This window comes from Rhincodon typus, chromosome 28 (assembly GCF_021869965.1).
Source record: "Rhincodon typus isolate 14 chromosome 28, sRhiTyp1.1, whole genome shotgun sequence".
Taxonomy (NCBI): domain Eukaryota; kingdom Metazoa; phylum Chordata; class Chondrichthyes; order Orectolobiformes; family Rhincodontidae; genus Rhincodon; species Rhincodon typus.
In genome coordinates, this window is record NC_063359.1 from 1,659,589 (window position 1) to 1,681,436 (window position 21,848).

The window sequence follows — 21,848 nt, forward strand, 5'->3', positions numbered from 1 at the left end:
CACCCCCCCCCCACCCCCAGCCCGTCAACACCACCCCCCTCCCAGTCTCTCCCCGCGCCCCCCATCACCGCCCCTCCCAGCCCCTCACCGCGCTCCCTCCAGCCCCTCAGGCTCTGGGGCTCAGTCCGGGCCGAGCTGCCGGTTACTTCCCCGGGAAGGGGCTTCATGTGTCGGTGAGTGTTTGGAGCTGGTTGTTGTTCCCGGTGCCGGGCCATAGCCGCCTCCTGACAGTGGGCCCGGAGCACGCCCGGCTCCAGCTGCTTCACCGCGGCCTCCAGGAGCCGCCGCTCCTCGGCCGACAGCTGCTCCCAGAACCGCAGCACCTCAGGCTGGCCGGCCCGGGCCAGGAGCTCCCGGACATGGGGAGGAGGCGGCAGTAACATCCCCGGGGCTCAGGTTCACACAGCGGAGACTGGGGCTGGGAGCGGGAGCGGGAGCGGGAGCGGGAGGAGGGCCCCCGGGCCCGGGACGGCCCACACACCCCCCCACCCCCGGGAACACGGACAGGCCCCGCCTCCACCACCGGCCCCGGGGGGTGGGGGGTAATAACCCAGGGAGGGGGCAGTAACCCGGGGGAGAGTGGGTAATACAGATCCTGGATGACAGCAGGACAGGGAGATGAGGTGGTTAAGAAATCATATTGGTCACACCTTTATTAGACGAGACATTGAACACAAGAGAAAGGAGGTTATGATGGAGCTGTATATAAAATGTTAAGCCACAGCTGGAGTACTGTGTGCAGTTGTGGTTGCGACATTATAAGAAGGATGTGATTGCACTAGAGAGGGTGCAGAGGAGATTCACCAGGGGGTTGCCTCGGCTGGAGTGAGTCAGCAATGAAGAGAGACTTGGATTGTTTCCTTAGAGCAGAGAAGGCTGAGGGGGAACCTGATTGAGGTGTACAACGTTATGAGGGATATAAATAGGGAGATAGGAGAAACTTTTCTCCTTGGTAGTGGCTTCGATAAGTAGGGGACATAGATTTAAGGTAAAGGGCAGGTGGTTTGGGGTGGGGGGAATTTGAGGAAGAATGTTTTCACCCCAGAGCATACTGGATATCTGGAACTCACTGCCTGAAAGGTTGGGAGAGGGGGGGAAGCATTACAATATTTAAGAAGCATTTAGATGAGCATTTGAAATACCATGGATACAAGGCTTTGGGCCAAGTGCTAGAAGAAGGGACTAGAATAGATGACTGGTGCATACATGATGGGCCAAAGGGCCTCCTTTTACAAACAAAAACAAAGTTGCTGGAAAAGCTCAGCAGGATCTGTGAAGGAGAAAACAGAGTTAACGTTTCAGATCCGGTGACCCTTCCTCAGAACTGATGGTGGCTGGGAAAACGTCAGTTTATATTTAGAAAATAGGGAGGTGGGTGGGGTAGGGAGTAAACGATAGGATAGAGCCCAAAGAGAGAAAGACAGTTGGACAGACAAAGGAGTTGCTAACGATCGGGCTGGGAGGGTGAATAGTTGTTAATGGGGACTGTTAGTGACTAACGACAGTGGGTGTGTAATGACAGGCTATGTGGCCTCCTTTTCATACTGTAAAGCTCTATATGGCTGTCTGATTTGACTGAGCTCTGAAATTTATATACTCTGTAAGCTCTAAAATCATGCATTCTGAGCATAACTAGGTATTTATGTAAAATTTAAATTCTCATCTAATCTTCTGTATCAAACATTTAAAGAACTCAAATCCTATTCTCTTTGGTGGAGGAAATTGCTCTAAGAGGTTTCATCCAGAACAGTGCAATATCTGAGGAGATTAAAATCTAGCTAGATCCTTGGGTAGTGTTGTAGAACACAGAGACCGAGGGGTTCAGGTAAATGTTTGTGTCACAGGTAGACAAGGTGGTTAAGAAGGCATCTAGCACACTTGCCTTCATTGCTCAGACCTTTGAGTAGAGGATTTGGGAGGTGATGTTGAAGTTTTACAGGGTGCTGGTCACGCCTCTTCTGGAGTGCTGTGTGCAGTTCTGGTCGCCCTGCTATAGGGAGGGTATTATTAAGCTGGAGAGGGCTCAGAAAAGATTTACCTGGATATTGCTGGGAATGGAGGGTTTGAGTTATAACGATAGGCTGGGACTTTTTTCACTGGAGCGTAGGAGGTTGAGGGGTGACCTTACAGAAGTTTATAAATTCATGAGGGGTATAGATAAGGTGAAGAGCAAGTGTCTTTTCCCTAGGATGGGGCATTTCAACACAAGGGAGTGTATTTTTAAGGTGAGAGGAGAAAGGTTTAAAAAAGACATTGGGGACAAATTTTTTACACAGAGTGGCTCATGTGTGGAATGAACTTCCAGAGAAAATGGTGGATATGGCTAAAGTTACAATGTTTAAAAGACATTTAGATAAGTACATGAATAAGAAATGTTTGGAGGGATATGGGTCAAATGCATGGAGGTGGGACTAGTTTAGTTTGGGAACGTGGTTGGCATGTACTGGTTGGACCAAAATGTTTGTTTCTGTGCTGTATGACTCTATGACTAAAAGAAAAAGTACTTTAGGAGATCAGGCAGAAGGTTGACTGGCCCCCAACTAGCTTTCTTCCCTTGGGTGAAGGGCTGGTTAGGTTGTACAGCCCCAAGTTCTAAGTCCTGGATTCTAACTGCTTTTGGTCGAAATTGAGGAAAATTAATTGTGGGATGTGCCTGATGCTAATGGACTCCAAGTAAGGAGTTACAATCAGAAAAAAACACTGCAGTGTTACTCCAGAACCACAGCAATGTGACTGTCTCTAAAATGACTGAGCAAGTCAATAAGGTCAAGGACAGCTGCAATAGGAAGTAACAAGGCTGATCTGATTGTGACCTTAGCTGTTTGTTTCTGTCTACCCCAATATGCTTCAACTCCCTTATTAGTCAAAAATCTACCCACCTCTGCCTTAAAATTATTCAATGACCCTCTGAAGCTCTCTGGAAAAGGAAATTCCATGGACTAACAACCCTCTGAGAGAAAAGATACCTCCTTGCCTTCTAGCCTCTCCCACAAGAGGAAACATCCTCTCAATATTCACTCTATTGAGTCCCTTAGGATCTTATGTGACAATAAGATTGCACTCCCATTGTTAAATTCTAATTAATGCAGCCAAACCTGGCCAACCATTCCTCATAACCCCAGGAATCTGTCAAATTAACTTTCTCAGAAATACTTCTAGGGCAATCAGAGAAATTGTACACAGTACTCCAGACTTGGTCTTTTCTTTAATTTATTCATTTTGTGGGATGTGGGCATTGCTGGCTGGCCAGTGTTTATTGGCCATCCCTTGTTACCCTTGAGAGGGTGGTGGTGAGCTGCCTTCTTGATTCACTGCTGTCCACCTGCTGTGGGTTGACCTGCAATATCATTAGGGAGGGTCTCACCAATGCCTGACAAAGGTGAAGTCATCAGGGGTCTACAGGGCTGCTCTGTCATTAGGGAGAGATGACTGGGGTTGAGTTTAACCTGAGGGTCATCACTCCTCAGGCGAGGGGCGAGGTTGAGAACGAGGGATCTTCAAGGTGGCCTCAGCTGGTGTAGGTGTTGAAACCACCGTATGGCATCGCTCTGTGTCACAAACTACTGTCCATCAACTGAGCTAACCAACTGCTATTACTGACTCCCTGTATAACTGTCACAAAGCGTCTTCATTTTTATATTCCAATCCTGATACAATAAATGACAGGATTCCACTTGCCATCCTAATCACATGCTGTACCTGCATTCTAATTTTTTGTCATTTCTGTACGTAGACCCCAGACCAATGTACTGCAAAGTTCTCTCCATTTAAATTGTATGCTGACTTTCTCCTCTTTCTGTCAAAGTGGACAAGTTCACATTTTCCCACATTATACTCCACCTGCTAAAAGTTTTCCCACTCACATAAATGAACAAAATCTTTTCATTTTCCAGCCCTCTCCAGTTCCTAAGAGGAGTCAATTGGACTTGAAATATCAACTCCAGTCTGAATCTTTTGGGCTTTTTTTTGGCTAAATGCCAATTGCATCGCATTTTTTTGGAGTATTTTTGTCAGGTTTTCTCAGCAGGTTTTCTCACCATATCTTACCCAAATGTCACCTCATTAACTAGCTGTCATGCCCCTATGCATCTTTCACATCTGAATCTAGCCCTATCTTATCATGCGCTGTTCCTGGAACAAATCACCATTGTCGAAATATCCTGGATTTGACTGGCATTGGCACACCATTCTTTGAAAGCCTGTGGTGCACCCAGACAAGCCCTGTCAGTTGGCAGCTGCCTGGCATCGTTCCTGACACAGACAGAGGGAAATTTGTGCCCCACTTTTTAGGCAGGGCACCTTCTGGACATTTCTTCATCTGTGCCCAGGCCATGACACCAGACCTTGCCAACCTGGTCTGAGGTTGCTATTTGGGTCAGTGCAGTCTCAGCCGTCTGGAGGAATGGCCAGCACTGTAGGAAGGAGGTCAATGACCTTCTCCGCTACACAATCCAGTGTAAGTGTCACCATCTTCTCTCTGATACCACACCCTCACTTTATATCTGTGACTGTACCCACCTCCCACCAAGGCTCATGCTCTATCACTCTCACTGGCTATTACCCACCACAACTCTCAACACCACTTAACCCTGCAATGCCCTCTGGGCTGCCCACTCAGGGAACCATCTGCACCAACAACTGTCACCACTTTCATTCCCCCTTAATATCTGCCTCTTTCTCCCTTAGTGTCATCCCTTACACTAGAAGTTCTTATCTAATGTGGTGCTTTTGATGTGGCACCTTGTCAAATGTCTTCTGGAAATCCAAGTAGATCACATCGACAGGTTCCCCTTTATGCAATGTTGCTTGTTACATTCAAAGAGCACTAAAAAATTAGTCAAACACAATTCCCCTTAAATAAAACTAGATTATCTCTCTGCCTAATTGCATTAAGGTTTTCTAAATGCCCTGCTATAATCTCCTTAATAGATTCTAGCATTTGCCCTATGTCGTGACCCTGGTGGAAATAGTACACTGGAAATTGAGCCCCACTATCTCATGTGTCTTGATAAATGTGAAAAATTAGTAGTTTAGTCTCTAGGATGACCTGATTGTGACTACTATCTACAATAAAATATATCCATTAATAAACAAGCAAACAAGAATGTATTTATTCCAGCAAACATATCCTCTAAAGTGTGACAAAAATTGATTATTAATTACTATATGCAAACTTTAATTATATCTTCTTTGAATCCAAACTCTCACACATTCATTCACACATAGGGCAGACAAGGGAGATGAGACACCAGTTCTCTTTTTAGGAATATCTGTCGGCAAAAAGACACAAAGTCTTTTGATTCAAAGTCCAAACCAAAAGGAGTGGAATGAAGTGAATTTTCTCACATTTTTGTTTTGAGGGCTGGTCAGCAATGATATCACTATTAAAATGTGATATTCATGATCCTCAATTCAGCGCCCATCAGTTGAACCTAGATCTTTGATTGAGTTAGAAATTCTCTATCCTTTTGCAAAATCTTTGAGTGTTACTTTTCCACAAAGGGAGGGAGAGTGAGCAATTTCATTTGCTGATTGGTTGGAGTGTCTGAGTCCCAACCATTCTCTGTCCTCTCATTTCTGTGTCAAGTTGCAATTTAAACTCATTTAAATCATTTTTTTTTTTACCCAAAGACACCTGATGCTGGCATATACAGCAAAAGTAACAAATCAGTTTCAGCAAAAGAAAACACACAGAGTTTCACCATTCCTTTGAATTGTACTTAAACATAATCCAAGCCTCCATATTCCATTTATATTGCTAAATGAAACATATGTAGTACTTTTTGGCCTCCACCCTTGGAGAGATGATACGCCATTTTTAAAAGTGTTTCATCACAGGTAATCATGACATCTATATAAAATTACCTTTATTCATCCTTTCTGCATGATTTCTACAATTTCTTGTCATCCCGTTTTTTCCGATTTTCTTTACATTGTTGATAATGCGTCTGCAATTACATTATCCCTTTTGGTGATATGAACAATTCCTTTTTATTATTCATTCACAGGGTGAGGGCGTCACTGTCCAGGCATGGCCTGTCTGTCATGATAATAAAGAAATACTTATACACTGTTTATAATCCCTTGGTTTTTCTTGCAAAATGTAAAATTTGAAATACAAGATTATTTTGATGGAGTTTATTAATTCAACTTTATAATATCAAAGGGGGAAGGTGATGGCCTAGTGGTATTATCACTGACCTGCTAATCCAGAGATCCAGGTAATGTTCTGGGACAGTCAGGTTCAAATCCTTCCATAGCAGATGGTGAAGTTTGAATTCAATAAAAATTTGGAATTAAGAGTTTAATGATGATCATGAATCCTTTGTCAATTGTTGGGGAAAAACCCATCTGGTTCACTAATGTCCTTTAGGGAAGGAAACTGCCGTCCTTACGTGGTCTGGCCTACATGTGACTCTAGACCCACAGCAAAGTGGTTAACTCTTAACTGCTTTCTGGTGTATGGATGGTGTAGGAGGGCAATAAATGGCAGTTAAGAGTTAACCACTTTGCTAAATGAAACAAATGTAGTACTTTTTGGCCTCCACCCTTGGAGAGATGATACACCATTTTTAAAAGTGTTTAGCATCAAATGTCATTTTAAAATATTTCATGAACTCAGGAACAACTTGCACTGTTTCATTCATTAGAATTGCTTTCAGTTTCTCAAAAGCTATTGGACATTCCTTTCAACATATTACCTATGCCTTTTGTTCATAGGAAGTCTGTTAAAGATGCAGCTACAGTACTGAAGTTAGGCATGAATCCTGGTGAAAAAAAACACATGCCCCAGAAATCCCATGATTTCCCATTTAATTTTAGGAATGGGAATTCTATCGGAATATGTTGCTGTTCTTGGCAAGACTAGGGCTTGCCCTACAATATGTCCTCGTTTCCGTGATTCCACTTTTGGCAAGATTGATTACTGCATTAGCTGACTGTAACTTCACCTGCACATCTGCCAATGTGGTATACTGCATCCGCTGTACCCGTTGTGGCCTCCTCTACATCGGGGAAACCAAGCGGAGGGTTGGGGACCGCTTTGCAGAACACTTACGCTCGGTTCGCAATAAACAACTGCACCTCCCAGTCGCGAGCCATTTCAACTCCCCCTCCCATTCCTCGGACGACATGTCCATCCTGGGCCTCCTGCAGTGCCACAACGATGCCACCCGAAGGTTGCAGGAACAGCAACTCATATTCCGCTTGGGAACCCTGCAGCCCAATGGTATCAATGTGGATTTCACAAGCTTCAAAATCTCCCCTCCCCCTACCGCATCCCAAAACGAGTCCAGCTCGTCCCCGCCTCCCTAACCTGTTCTTCCTCCCACCTCAAGCCGCACCCCCATTTCCTACCTACTGACCTCATCCTGCCTCCTTGACCTGTCTGTCCTCCCTGGACTGACCTATCGCCTCCCTAACTCCCCACCTACACTCATCTTTACTGGCTCCAACCCCGCCTCTTCGACCTGTCTGTTTCCTCTCCACCTATCTTCTCCTCTATCCATCTTCTATCTGCCTCCACCTCTCTCCCTATTTATTTCAGAACCTCCTTCCCCTCCCCCATTTCTGATGAAGGGTCTAGGCCCGAAACATCAGCCTTCTTGCTCCTATGATGCTGCTTGGCCTGCTGTGTTCATCCAGCTCTGCACCTTGTTGTCTCGGATTCTCCAGCATCTGCAGTTCCTACTATCTCTAACTCTTTTTCAGAAATTAAGTAGACTCTTGACCAGCTTTGTGTAACAGGCAAGCTTCATAAGCAGCCTGTCTACTTCTCCAGTCAGAGACTATTCTGCTCCTCTGTTTGCTGTTGATAGGATATCACTCCAAATCAGGTGGGAGGTAGTCTGTGATTGGAGGAGCAGTGCAGTGCTAGTGATTAAACTCTGCCTAAGGCTGGGAACCGCAGCGGTGATCCTGTGGGACAGAGACTGGGAAACTTTCTCAGTTCCTGGCTTGAGGTGGAGGTGAATGAAAGTCAGACTGGTGTCTGGAGAAGTGGGGGACAGGGAGAAATCAGTCAGACAGCCACTGGGAAGGCAGAAGTAGACAGGGAATTGATGAGGAGCGATAATATAGCAATAGCACAGTGTTAGACAGGATGGGAGAGTAAAGATGGAAGTAACTCAGACCGGTTAAAAAGTGGGAAGTGGTGTGGTCTTTGGGGTGGGGGGAGGCCACTGCTCACAGAAATGAGTTGGAAATTCCAAGTACAGCATCAAAATATAATGAGTCTGAATTGATGGAATAACTCAAAAATTGCACAAGAATACGACCAGTAACAAGGTTTGCAGAATAGGTGTCTAATTGTCAAATCACCTATGATATGGATGAGTGTAAGGTGCTGCATTGTGGTAGGAAGAACAAGGAGGCTACATTCTGCTTGGGCAGGATTAACTGGGATAGAGATGTAAATGGACCTCAACATACCTGATTGCAGACATGTTACACTTGTACAGATCTTAGTCAGACCGGACTTGCTGCTGTAATGTCTGGTCTCCATTTCACAAGTAATAATTTAGAAGGGTGATGCTCACAACCTCTCAGTATTGCTCTTGGGTAAGTCTGCACATATTGTCGCTGTTTTCCCTGGAAAGAGAGAGGCTGTGTACAATGTTTTTGAGAAATTTAACAATTGAAAGAGCTGGAGAAGGTGGAGGAAGGTTGATTGCACCTGAGAGGAAATTCAAACCAAGTTTGTCAACACCGAGCAGTCCCTTGTGAATGCTGTACTCTGAAAAGATTAGTTGTTAGCAAACACATCACTACTGTAGATTGGTTGAGGTAAATAGTTGAGTTTGTCTTCCCAGGATATGTTTGATGGGCCAGTATAATGTAGAGGGAGCTTTACTTGATAGTTAAAGCATAGTATCCCTGCCTGGGGAGTGCTTGTTGAATTTCCAGCAGTAATCTTTTCTGCATTCTCTAACCCTCATGTATGAACACTGCTGAGGAAAGTCCTGCTCAGAATTAAGCAAAAACACTAGCAGGTTGAAGGATGACATTGCACTTTCTTTGTGCTAAGGGGCTGCAGGACAAAATAAGCAACACACCATCACCAAAAACACTGCGAAACTGGACCGGGAAACTGAGGAACTGCACCACGAGCGTGTGTCACTTACTGTTGGCAAGTTGATCCAGCAGGGCCGACAGAACCTGGGAATGAACCAAAAGGAACTGGCCACAGTGAGTACACATTCGTCCCCTTGTTCAGAGGGATCTGTAGGGCAAGGGGAAACCGTTCCATGGCTGCGCTGTCAGGGTGAAGCCTGGTCATGAGGGATGGGATGTCCGAGTGTGGTTTTGCAATTAGAATCTGCACAGTCCCTATTGGGGTTGTGGTAAGGGGGAGTAGAGAAGCTTCTTAGATATCCTTGCACAAGAATAGATGCTCTAATTTCAACACAGGAGAACTGTTATTGTGCTGAAAGCAGAGGTCCTCCTAGCCTTAACTTACTGCTTTGCTTTCACTTCAGAGAATCAGCGAAAAGCCCCAGGTCATTGCTGATTATGAGTGTGGGAAAGCCATTCCCAACAACCAGGTCCTTGGCAAGATTGAAAGAGTACTCGGTAAGTTAACATTTCTATAGAATCATAGAATTTCTACTGTGCTGAAAGTGGCCATTCGACCCATCAAGTCTGCACCCCTGAAATGCATCCCACCCAGACTACCCCCACCCACTGCTTCCCTGTAATCCCGCATTTACCATGGCTAACCCACCTAGCCTACACAACCCTGGACACTATCAGGCAATTTAGCATGGTCAATCCACATAGCCTGCACGTCTTTGGACTGTGGTGAGGGGGAAGCCAGAGCACCCTGAGGAAACCCACCCAGACATGAGCATGTGCAAACTCCACACAGACAGTCGCTGAGGTTGGGATATTACCTGGGCCCCTGGTGCTGTGAGACAGCAGTGCTAACTACTAAGCCACCGTGCCATAATATTTACCTGTCCAAGAGGGCGGGCAGTGTATTACCGAGTGAAACATATCTTTTGGGAGTACCTTGATCCAGAATTATTGAATACCTGGTTCTGTCATTCTTTAAGACAGATCTCCATTATTGGCATGACACTGTATTTCTGCATGAGAATCTGTGCCTGGTACTCAAATCCTATTTACGTACTCTGCATAAATTGTACCTGTTTCTATTCTTCCTCCTCCTCTCTCTCCCCCCCCCCCCCACCCCAAACAACTCTGTTCACAGCCTTGGTAGTTGCATCCGCTGCCAGGATATGCTTCCACCCTCCTATTTGTACCTTCATTAAGATGATCGATGTAGCTGGCTCCCCCTCCGTAACATCATTTGATGCTGCCCATAAAATCTTCATGGTCTGCTCACCTCTTGTTTGGGTGATTTAATCCTGAGTTTATGAGCACCCAACCTCCCACCTCCCCAGTTCCCAGTGTCTTGAAGCTATGTCTCAATGATTACATATCATACACTCCAAGTTAGATTTGTATCTGCAGTTCATTCCTTTTGCTCCTGATCCTTCCCATCTTTAAACAGAACATTTGCTGGCACCTGCAGCCTGGCCTGATGTTCTGGCCGAACGTTTTACTCACATTTCTTATTTCTCTCTCTGTCTCAGTTTAAGCATCTTATAGGTTTTACTTTACCTGGTTATACCTGAAGCATAATTTCTGGCTGTTCCCTTATGATGTTCCATTCATTGTTTGTAAATGATTATATATATTACTTGTTCTACCTGAGGTCTGCCACACCCCACATCTTGGAGTTTAGTGTTCTTGTGACCATCATATTTATCCTTCTCATTATTCCATCCTGGTTCAGTTGGAGCCTATTCCCATTATACAGTCTCTGTTTACCATGAAATGTACCTCATCACTCATTTACCTATGTGTTCAACTGTCCCCACACATCTGTTTGTCCTTCCTCCAATTTGCACAAAGCTATGTCTTTGAAAGTTAATTTTACTCCTCATTCCTGGTACATTCCAAGTAGAATCACTTGTCCACTCTTCCTTATGTTGTTTCCAATATGGACCACACAGTGTTTGACTGAATGCTCCCCTTCCAAACTTGAAATGTCCCTCCACTTGGCAGCCAAACACCATATGAGATTCTGGCTCTTGCTCCCCTTCACTTTGAAAAGCTTCCTGCTCCAAAGGTTCATGGCCCATACTCTGGTTATATTTCCAACAATCTCTAGCTCTGTTCTCAGAAATAGCAAGATTATTGTATATGTTAGATCAGATTAATTTGAGTAGATCTTCAGTCTGCATTTTGCCTGACATCCCTTGATCCAAAGCCCATCAACTGTCTTCTGAATTTGCATCTGTACAAAGTATGACTGAAATCTGGCGCAAACTGTTCAGACATTGCTCTCCTCCGGAGTATTCAGTGTTGTCAGCTCAGTAGCACTCTCGTTCTGCAGCCGCAGCCACAGCCCCCACACACACATCTGTTCTATGGCTTCATTGTGTAGATTTTTTACTTTTTGGTTTAAGGTTTTGTTTAATTTTAATAACTTGCATGAAGCACTCAAACACTTAGAATTGTTGAGCCATCAACCACCAGCACTCACCAGAAACTGAACTGGATCAGCTATTTAAATCCTTTGGCCACAAGAGCAGGTCAAAGGTTGGGAATTCTGTGCCTGGCAGCTCAACCCCAAGACCCGATGCCTGCTTATTATCTTCAAAACACAAGTTAGGAATGTGATGCTTGCTGGATAACTGCAGTTCCAACAGCACTTGGGATGCTTAACACTATCCAAGACAAAGCAGCCTGCTTGATCAATACGCCATTCACCATAGTTCATTCCCTGTATCAGTAGCAGCAGTGTACACCAAGATGCACTGCAAAGATGTGCCAAGGTTCATTAGCAGCTTCCAAATCTACAGCTTCTATCAACTAGCTTTACATCAGCTGCCAGTGTCCCCTGCAGTGACATGAAACATTTCACCATTCTAAAATTGGTTAAAAATCCAGAAGCTGCATTTTGGGGACTGCAGTGGTTCAACTTGTAGTGTCAACCCTGGTTCAAGGAGTTTCATTTTTACATTGGAGTCAAAGGTTAGTGGCTTCAAGCCCTGCATTCCCCCTCCCCATCCTGCTTTTAAAAAGAACCCCACAAAATGCAAGGCTGATAATGGAGAACAGTCTAGAGGCAGTGCCACTCTCGGGTGCCATATTCCAGACAAGCTGTTAAACAGAGGCCCTTTCTGCTCCTTCACATTAATTTACAATTCCCAGGTACAAATTCAAAGAAAAATATTTCTGGTATTTTGGCCAATATTTATTCCTTGATCAACATCACAAAAATTACCTGAATTTAATACTGCTGTTTGTGGGAGTTTGCTGAATGCAAACTAGTCATCACGTTTTATTGATTGTCAGAAATACTTCATTGGCTGTGCAGTGCTTTGGGAATCCTAGGAATGTGAAATACACGAGAAATTCAATTGTGTAGCTTTGTAAGGCATTGCACCACCAGCTTCAAGGGCCTCAGAAAAGAACAGTAAATGCCAGTGAAGCCCTCACCCTGTGTTATAAGGTACCTGCCCAATTAGCCTGCATTTAAAAACTCTCAATAAGCAGCAAGTGTCAGACACAGTTATTTGGTATTAACCAATTTTACTTTGTTTTTGAAAGGTCTCAAGCTACGTGGGAAGGATATTGGACAACCCCTGGAGAAAGGCCCAAAGAAAAAATGAAGACAAAGCCTCGAAATCAGTTCTGTCTTTGAACTGGTCTCCCCTGGCTGCCTTCACAAGTCAGAATGACGTATTGTCAGGTTCAATACGGAAGGGATTGTGACCTGCCCCAGCTGAGTAACTCTAATTGATTCGCTGCCGGCATTCTATTTCGCCCAAAGAAAAGCTTAGTTTCTGAAATTCTGTCTGATTCCCAGGCATGGTTTTGAACATGATTAATCTCTAACAAGGGACAGAAGTGTGAAAACTTTATTTGTGTTAAATCCCCATTTCACAACTGCATCTCTGTCTGGGTGCGTATATTGTTTCCTTTCACTTTCTCTGTTCTTTCCCTTCTCTCTCAGTTCTTGTAGAAATAAAGTTTAAGCCTTTGGACTTGGTGTCTGATGGTTTTCTGTGCTCATGAAATGAGGGAAAGACTGCGTCATTGTTTCCTGTTTTTATTAACATTTACCCAGATCTTGAGCTTCGGCTCAATTCCAGAATCCAAGTGAAAATTCGATTTCCTGTTTTTCCCAGCTATCCTGACATAGAGTTGTGGCACATGTAGCGAAATTTGTAGTTTTCTCCCACTCTCTGCCTGGCCCTGAGGAGCAGACAGCAGAATGTCATTTCCTTATAACTTCTGTTCCCATGAAGGCAAGGTTCAAGTTGTCCTGAGACCCCTACAGTGGGTAAAGAAGGCTTTTTCATGCAGGTAGTCCAGGGGTGCGTTCAGATTTGCCCATGTAGCATTGTAAATGTGACCTCAGTGTGAGATGATGGTTTAACCAAACATCAGATAATCCTGACTGCATTAAGGTGGGTGGGAAGATTGGTGGCTGGCACTTCAGGTACTCCAGAGTAAGCCCTGTAACTGACTGACTGATCATTGCTCATAGAATCATCATAGAATCCCTATAGTGTAGAAACAGGCCATTCAGCCCAACTAGTCCACACTGACTCTCTCCCATGAGCATCCTCTCTCCATCCCTGCATTTCCCGTGGCTAATTCACCGAACCTGCATATCTTTGGACAGTGTGAGGAAACTGGAGCACCCGGAGGCAACCCACACAGACACAGGGAGAATGTGCAAACTCCGTACAGACAGTTGCCCAAGTGTGGAGTCAAACCCAGGACCCTGTCACTGTGAGGCAGCAGTGCTAACTACTGAGCAACCATGCTGCCCTGATCGCTATTGTGTCATTTCGTTCTTGAAAGGGAAGAGGATGTTAGTTGTCTCTGCAGATGATAGGTGAGGATCCGGTCAGGGCAAGGATGTACTCCGATGAGGAATCTCGGACACTCAGTCCCAGGCAAGGAGAGAGGGAGAAGGAAAATCCCATTAACACAAAGCAAGTGATACACTGGGGAGGAAGGGATTAAGGAGAGACACATGGTTGCTTTTGTTTGGCTGTAACTGGTCATTTTACCTGTCAGGGGAGTGTCCATGCAGATCTGAGAGCAAGCGTATTGTTAATGATGTACTAAGAGGCATTGTTTCACCAGTGGGCCGGTAACATTGTAGCATATAATTAGAAAGGTTAAAGATAAATATTCTGAAAGGGTTGACAATGAGGTAATTTCCCTCTGGGCAGGGGAATCGAAGATATTGTTTGGGACACAGTCTCGTGCTAAAGGCTGATCATGAGATTTTTTTTCCGCTCAGAAGCTGGTGAATCTTTGGAATTCTTTCCGCCGGAGGGTTGTGGATGCTCCAACATGGACTGGATTTAAGACCACAATGCACTTTCCCATGAATGGAGGGATATTGGGGTTGGACTGGGGAGGTGAAGTCCAAGATTAGCAGTATTGAATGGTGGAGCAGGTTCGATGGTAAAATGGTCTACTTCAGCTCCTATTTCTTAGAGGATTGAGGTAACTATTAATTTGTGATAATGTGGGTAGAGGGTAAATAACATCACTAACACTAAACTAGAGATAGAGCATAGGGAGGGTGTTCCTCAGGGAATTCTACAGCCAACTGTTGTGGAAAGCAAAAGAGGAACAGCGAGGTAAATATGAAAGTTAAAAACAAATCAATCATGGGAGATTTCAGCTAGCCCCAAATAAATTGGGAAGCTGCAATAAGGGAAGGGGAGAAGGAAAAATGTGTATAGGGATGCCTTCTTACTCTGTTTAAAGGGGATGTAACCAGAGAATGACTGCTGCAGCTAGTAGTGGAAAAGGGGCCAGAAATGATGACCCCGCTCTACACACAGGAAAGCATCTAGGTAATAACATAATGAGGTGTAAAGTAATGGTCGAGAAAGACTTAATTAAGATAAACACATTAGATCGGGGGTAAAAAATAATTTGACAAAAAAGGAAATAGGAAACCTGAGTAGGCTGTTCACCAAATCGATGCTGATTATTAACCTGAGTCCTTTGACCCCTAATATCCCTTGATGTCACTTGTCAAAGCAATCAATTTCTGTCCTAAGCATGCTCAGTAACTGAGCATCCATGCTCTGGTGAAATAACTTTGCGGAGGCCAGTATCCTGTCATCATTACCCTTTATTTACAAATGGAGAATCCTTGACACTGATCCAGTTCCCTGGGAGCCAGCTCTCAGAATGAACAGAACCTCTGACACTCCTGTTTGTATGTCAGTCAGGGCTCTCTGATTGGAGTATAGGAGGTTGAGAGGTGACATTATAGAGATTTATAAAATCAAGAGGGGTATAAACAGGGTTAATGGTGGGAGTCTTTTCTCTAGGGTGGGGGATTTCAAGAGTAGGGGGCATGTTTTTAAGGTGAGAAATTTTAAAAAAAGACACAAGCACATTTTTTACACTCAACGTGGTTCGTGAATGGAATAAACTTCTTGAGGAAGTGGTGGATGTGAGCACAGTTACAAGGTTTAAAAGGCACTTAGCTAAGTGCATGAATAGGAAAGGTTTGGAGGGATATGGGCCAGGAGCAGGCAGGTGGGACTAGTTTAGTTCAGGGACATGGTTGGCGTGGACTGGTTAGACCGAAGGGGCTGTTTCCGTGCTGTATGACTCTATGAGGTCCACCTGGCTGATTTCATTACAATCTGGGGTCGAGAATTCTAAAGATTCCCCACCCACTAATCTACCTTCCACTATTCCAGAGCTTGCAGTAAACATTAACAAACTGCAGCTGGAAATACTTATTTTGGTGAAGGATACAGTCCAGTGGTAGGGTGGTCTAGCAATCCAGAAATCTAGGCTAACGTTCTGGGGACCTGGGTTCAATTCCCTCCATGGCTGATAGAAAGCTTGAATCAATTAAATCTGGAGTTAAAAATCAGCTTAATTAAAGCCCATCCAGTTTACTAATGTCTTTCAGGCTCTCCTTCAATAGCTTTGGCTGGCAGAGGGGAGTACACAAAGTCATTATTTTATGGAAGGCAGAGTAGCTGAAAGGATACACACTCACGTCCCAGCGATTATGGTCGGTTAGCAAATAGGTTCAAGACCAAGTAGAGCCAGCAGAATAGATTGTGTTCAGGGAATGTGGGGTTAGAATGGGGAGTGTGGTTAGAAAGGAGAATGAGGGGTGATTGAGAGGGTTGTAGGGGAGTGAAGGTGGGAATTTGTGGAGGGGGACCTTGCTGGAGGGAAATGAAGTGGCCTGGTTGCAGGAAAGGTCTGTTATGGAATTAAGTATCTAGGTGAGCTGGAGAGTAAAAGAGTCCGGGGGAAATAGATACCTCAAAACTAAACAACAGCAGACTAGACCATAATGATTCACAATGGATGGATGTATGGGAGTCAAAGCAAGGTGCAGATCTGCTATGACATCATTAAATGGTTGAACACACTTGGGCTGAATAGTCTAATACAAACGGCAAAGTAAAATTGACGCTAAAGATAACAACATACCTTAAGTACATCAATGATAAAGGAGAGGGTGGCAAAAGTGACTATGAAGTGATCTGGAAACTAATTGAAAATGCAAAGAGGAGCTGTGAAAGTAAATCATTGAATGTAAAGAGAATTAAAAGTATTCTGACAAAAGATACTCTATTGAAGCTGGTCTCCTTGTTCATCAGGACCATTCACAAGAATATCAGTTCAAAGGGGTAACCTGCCTGGCTCGGATAGAATTTCACATTGGCCCTACTTCTCATGGGCGCCTGTGCCCTACAGCCTGAGCCACCTGCGAAATATATGTTGTATGTCTTTTAGGGAGGCAAAATGGCGGCCTACGTACAGGCTGTTGCTACACATTATCCACCTCTTCTCCTACATTCACCACCCGGATACCACTTGTGGTCTATTTGCCGCCAGGTGGTGGGGATCCCCAGTGGAGGTCTCTCTACACTGGAGTCCTCCCTCTTTCCCTTGGGGATCTGGGAGGGAGGGTGTTGCACACAGCAGTCCCATGTAATCGCAGATTGTGGTGGTTCACAGATTCCCAGCCCACCTGTCTGCTTCATGGTGCTGTGGAGTCTGTGGACCATGTCTTTATCGGGTGTGGGCGTTTGCACTCCCTTTTGAGTTATCTCAAAGACCTTCTTCTCTGCTTTTGTTCGCACTTCAGCACCTGCGCTCCTGATCTTTGGGCACCTGGGGCAGTGGGCAGGTTGGAGGATCACATTGTGAGCCTGCTCCTGGGCCCAGCCAGGCTGGCCATAAATAGGTCCAGGCAGCGGGCCGTGCAGGGGATAATTTCTGATGATGGCCTGCCACTCTTACACGGTTATATTCGAGTCTCGGTGTCCTTAGAGAGGGAGCACGTTGTGCCCACCAATGATCTTGATGCCTCCAGGGAGAGGTGGACACTGCACGGTCAGTGGGGGGATGGGGAGGGGGTGTGACTGCTTCATTTCCCCCTCCAACTCTGTCTTAATTTAATCCCTAGTCTCCCCCTTCACTTTCTTCATGTAAGCATCGCCCTTATTGAACTTTGCTTGTTTCTGCTTCACTGGCCACATGCGTGAGAAATATTGAATAAAGTTTATTTTGCACAATGGTATCTTCACTGAGCCACTGCATACATACACGCACAACAACAGGTGCAGTGGGGAGAAGGTAAGCACTACTGTGGTACAGTGATAGTGTGGGGGAAAAAGACAAAGGAAAAACAGGGGATTCAGAATCTCCTCAGTTCAGGAACTGACTCCGAGCTGGGTGGCCACAGCCAGTGTCCTGTGAGTGGAGTGTCGGGTGGACAAGACCTGGTTCAAAAACTGTAGAAAAAAACAAATCAAAGCAGCAACCAACACTAATGAGGAGTGTACTAATTAGTTGGGCAAAGTGGACTAGTATTGGTGGGTAGTATTGCCATGGAGAATGCATGAATTAGTGAATTGACAATTAGCTTCCAGGCTTTGTTTAAATTTTAAACTGGGCAGTTGACTCTGATTGGTCAGGCATTGCCCTGAAAAATGAACCAGCAAATAGCCGTCACCTATTGTGTTGAGTTGAAACAGGCATAACGTGTACTTGTTGTTTCTGTCTGCAAAGAACAGGGCCCTGTGTATTCACATAGAAGCTGATATTGATTTCTATTTATTTATTTATGGATTGACTTACAAACATCTGAGTTATGGGCACTCGTACTTATGAACACGATCCCACAGATGGGTGCAATTTTAAATATTTAAACATACAAACATTACCTGTACTTATGAATGGCTGCTTTATATTGTCCTGCATTGTACTCTAAATTGCGCACAAATTGAGTTGTGAACCTGCTCACAAACTGGGAAATGCCTGTATAATGATCATAATCAAAATAAATGATGGACATAAATCACAAAAGCCAATGCTTCTTTATTTCTTAAGGAAAACGGTTTGATTGGAAAATGTGGTTCCCCAAAACATTTGTAAAATATCCCATGTAATTAACAAGGGCCTTTTGATTTCCTTGTGTCTGGTAAAGCAGTATCCCAGTAGGAACCATGTTATTGTTTACTAAAAGAAAGATAAAACTGGGAAGTATACAGCCATCAGCTTAATGGTCAGAAATGTGGTAGGATCTATAACAAACAGTGATAGAAGAGCATCTAAAGACTGAAAAGAGAAGAAAAAGTCCACATGGATACTGAAAGACTAATTGATACTTAACAAACATGATTTGAAGGGAATCATTGCCAATCTAGCTGTGCGAGACTCCTCGGGGAAGAGCGACCATAACATGATAGAATTTTTTATCACGATGGAGAGTGAGGTTGGTGATTCAGAGACTAGGGTGCTGAACCTTAATAAAGGATACTACGAGGATATGAGGTGTGAGTTGGCCTTGATTGATTGGGGAGAGTTACTTAAAGGGATGACAGCAGATAGGCAAACATTCAAGGAATTTATGGGGGAATTGGGGCAACTGTTTATTCCTGTCTGTCACAAAAGCAAAATGGGTAAGAGGGCCAATCCATGGCTTACAAAGGAAATAAGAGGTAGTATCTGATCCAAGGAAGAAATGTACAGATTGGCCAAGAAAAATAATAAATCTGATGATTGGGAGCAGTTTACAATTCAGCAAAGAAGGACCAAGGGATTGATTAAGAAGGGGAAAATACAGTATGAAAGTAAGCTTGCAGGGAACATAAAGACTGATGCTAAGAGTTTCTATAGATACATGAAGAGAAAGAGATTGGTAAAGACAAATGTAGGTCCCCTTCAGACAGAAACGAGGAATTATAATAGGGGACAAAGAAATGGCTGAGGACCTGAATACATACTTTGGTTGTGTCTTCACAAAAGAGGACACAAATTAGATACCAGAATTGTTGCAAGGTGAGAAGGAAGCACTGAGCAAGATCAGTATTAGTAGAGAAATGGTGCTGGGAAAATTGTTGGGATAGAAGGCTGATAAATCTCCAGGGCCTGATAATCTACATCCCAGAGTACTTAAGGAAGCAGCTCTAGAAATAGTCGATGCATTGGCAGTCATCTTCCAGGATTCTATAGACTCTGGAACAGTCCCTGCAGATTGGAGGGTGACTAATGTCACTCCAATGTTCAAAAAGGAAAGTAGAGAGAAAACAGGGAATATAGACCGGTGAGCCTAACATCGGTAGTGGAGAAAATTCTCAAATCCATTGTCAAGGATTTTATAGCAGAGCATTTAGAAAGCTGTGGCAGGATCAGAGTCAGCATGGATTTATGAAGGGGAAATCATGCTTGACAATTCTGTTGGAATTCTATGAAGATGTAACTAGTAGAGTTGACAAGGGAAAGCCAGTCGATGTTGTATATTTGGACTTTCAGAAAGCATTTGATAAAGTCCCACATAAGAGATTAATGTGCAAGATTAAAGCGCACAGGATTGGGGGAAGTATGTTGAGATGGATAGGAAACTGGTTGGCAGAGAGGAAACAAAGAGTAGGAATTAATGGTCCTTGTCAAATTAGCAGGCAGTAACTAGTGGGGTGCCACAGGGATTGGTGCTGGGACCCCAGTTATTCACAATATATATTAATGATTTGGATGAAGGAACAAAATGTAACATTTCCAAGTTTGCAGATGATAACAAGTTAGGTGGGAGGGTGAACTGTGATGAGGATGCAGAGATCCTTCAATGGCAGATGCAGTACACTTTGGATAAATGTGAGGTTATTCACTTCAGAAGCAAAACAAGAGGCAGATTACTACCTGAATGGCTGTAAATTGGGAGAGGGGAGTGTGCTTGTCCTCTGAGGAGGTCATTACGGTTTTTTGCTGTGGCACATTAAAGCTGGCGATCGAGGAGTTCAGCATCGTATCCTGTTTCTATGAGGGCTTCCTTCAACACGTTCAAATGTCCGTTGTGTATCTCCTCATCCAAACAGGTCCTGTGTTCCAATGTGCCACAGTGAAAAATTGTAATGACCTCCTCTGAAGACAGACATAGGATACGTTAGATAGAGTACCTTCATTGTCCAGTACTTCCCAGAAGCGGAGAAATAATGCCATGTTCTTCGCAGCCTTCATCACATTATCGACGACAATGAACACATCACCAAGATCTGCCCCACGCCTCCACTTCTCACCTTCAAACAACCACCAAACCTTAAACTGACCATTGTTCGCAGCAAACTACTCTGCCTTCAGGACAACATTGACCACAACACTACACAACCCTGTCCTGGCAACCTCTGCAAGACATGTCAGATCTTCGACATGGACACTACCATCACATGTGGGAACACCACCCACCACATGCACAGCAGATACTCATGTGACTCGGCCAACGTTGTTTATCTCATACACTGCAAGCAAGGATGCCCCGAGGCATGGTATATTGGCGAAACCATGCAGACACTACGACAATGGATGAATGGACACTGTGCAACAATCGCCAAACAGGGATGTTCACTCTCAGTGGGGTACATTGCAGCGGGCAAGGACATTCGGCCTTGGATCTTCGGGTAAATGTCCTCCAAGGTGGACGTTGGGATACACAACAACACAGAGTCAACAAGCAGAGGCTGATAGCCAAGTTCATTACCCACGAGGACGGCCTCAACCGGGATCTTGGGTTCATGTCACACTACAGGTGACCCCACCACACTACACACACACACACACACACACACACACACACACACACACACACATTCACACACACATGTGAATCTATGGGGTGAATTTGTATTTGCAGATACATTTTACTTTGTTCAAAAAGCACACAACTTATAGACAGTCAGTCAATATGACGTTCTTTAAATTCCTACTTTAGAAATAAAACCAGTCTGACTCCAAACCAAAACACAAACAGATTCTAAAGAAGGCCACACACCTAACATGCATTGTCTGGCCTAAAATGTCACCTCTTCTTTACACTGATAAAACTTTCAGTTCTCTCAGGGCAGTGACTTGAAAGGAATTCAGAGATTTACATATACATATTAATCAATTAAAACCTACTAACTGATTAACGTTTTAACAGCATCTTAGATTTGTTTAATACATCCTCATCAACTGTGTGACCCTTTGATCTTTTACTTATAAATTCTGTGTCTGATACCACCTCACTAACACCAGTAGAAGAACTGAATCTCTGAAAGCTTGTGATTTCGAATAAACCTGTTGGACTATAACCTGGTGTCGTGTAATTTCTGACCTTGTCCACCCCAGTCCAACACCAGCATCTTCACATCATGATAAAGGTAATGCAATGTGGAGTTAGGGGCTGCTGAATGATTGGATACAAAAATTAATCTTAAGCAGAGAGTAGTGGTAAATGGTGGTCCAGATTGCAGGAAATCAGAAATGATGTTACACAACAT

At 44.2% G+C, this 21,848-nt stretch overlaps 2 protein-coding genes across 2 annotated transcripts in view; one reads left to right on the forward strand and one right to left on the reverse strand.

The window, feature by feature from the left end:
- Positions 1-505, reverse strand: part of LOC109937976 (UDP-N-acetylglucosamine pyrophosphorylase 1, like 1) — a 318,016-nt gene extending 317,511 nt beyond the window's left edge. The window contains exon 1 of the mRNA XM_020536462.2: positions 89-505. Coding sequence (XP_020392051.1) covers positions 89-383 — 295 coding nt within the window. The 5' untranslated portion in view covers positions 384-505. The remainder of the gene's footprint in view (positions 1-88) is intronic.
- Positions 506-8,115: 7,610 nt separating this feature from the next.
- edf1 (endothelial differentiation-related factor 1) lies at positions 8,116-13,058 on the forward strand. Its single transcript, XM_048613338.1, has 4 exons — positions 8,116-8,134; positions 9,026-9,186; positions 9,477-9,570; positions 12,622-13,058. The coding sequence occupies exons 1-4, from the start codon at positions 8,116-8,118 to the stop codon at positions 12,681-12,683; spliced, it is 336 nt and encodes a 111-aa protein (XP_048469295.1). The 3' UTR covers positions 12,684-13,058.
- The last annotated feature ends 8,790 nt before the right edge of the window (positions 13,059-21,848 follow it).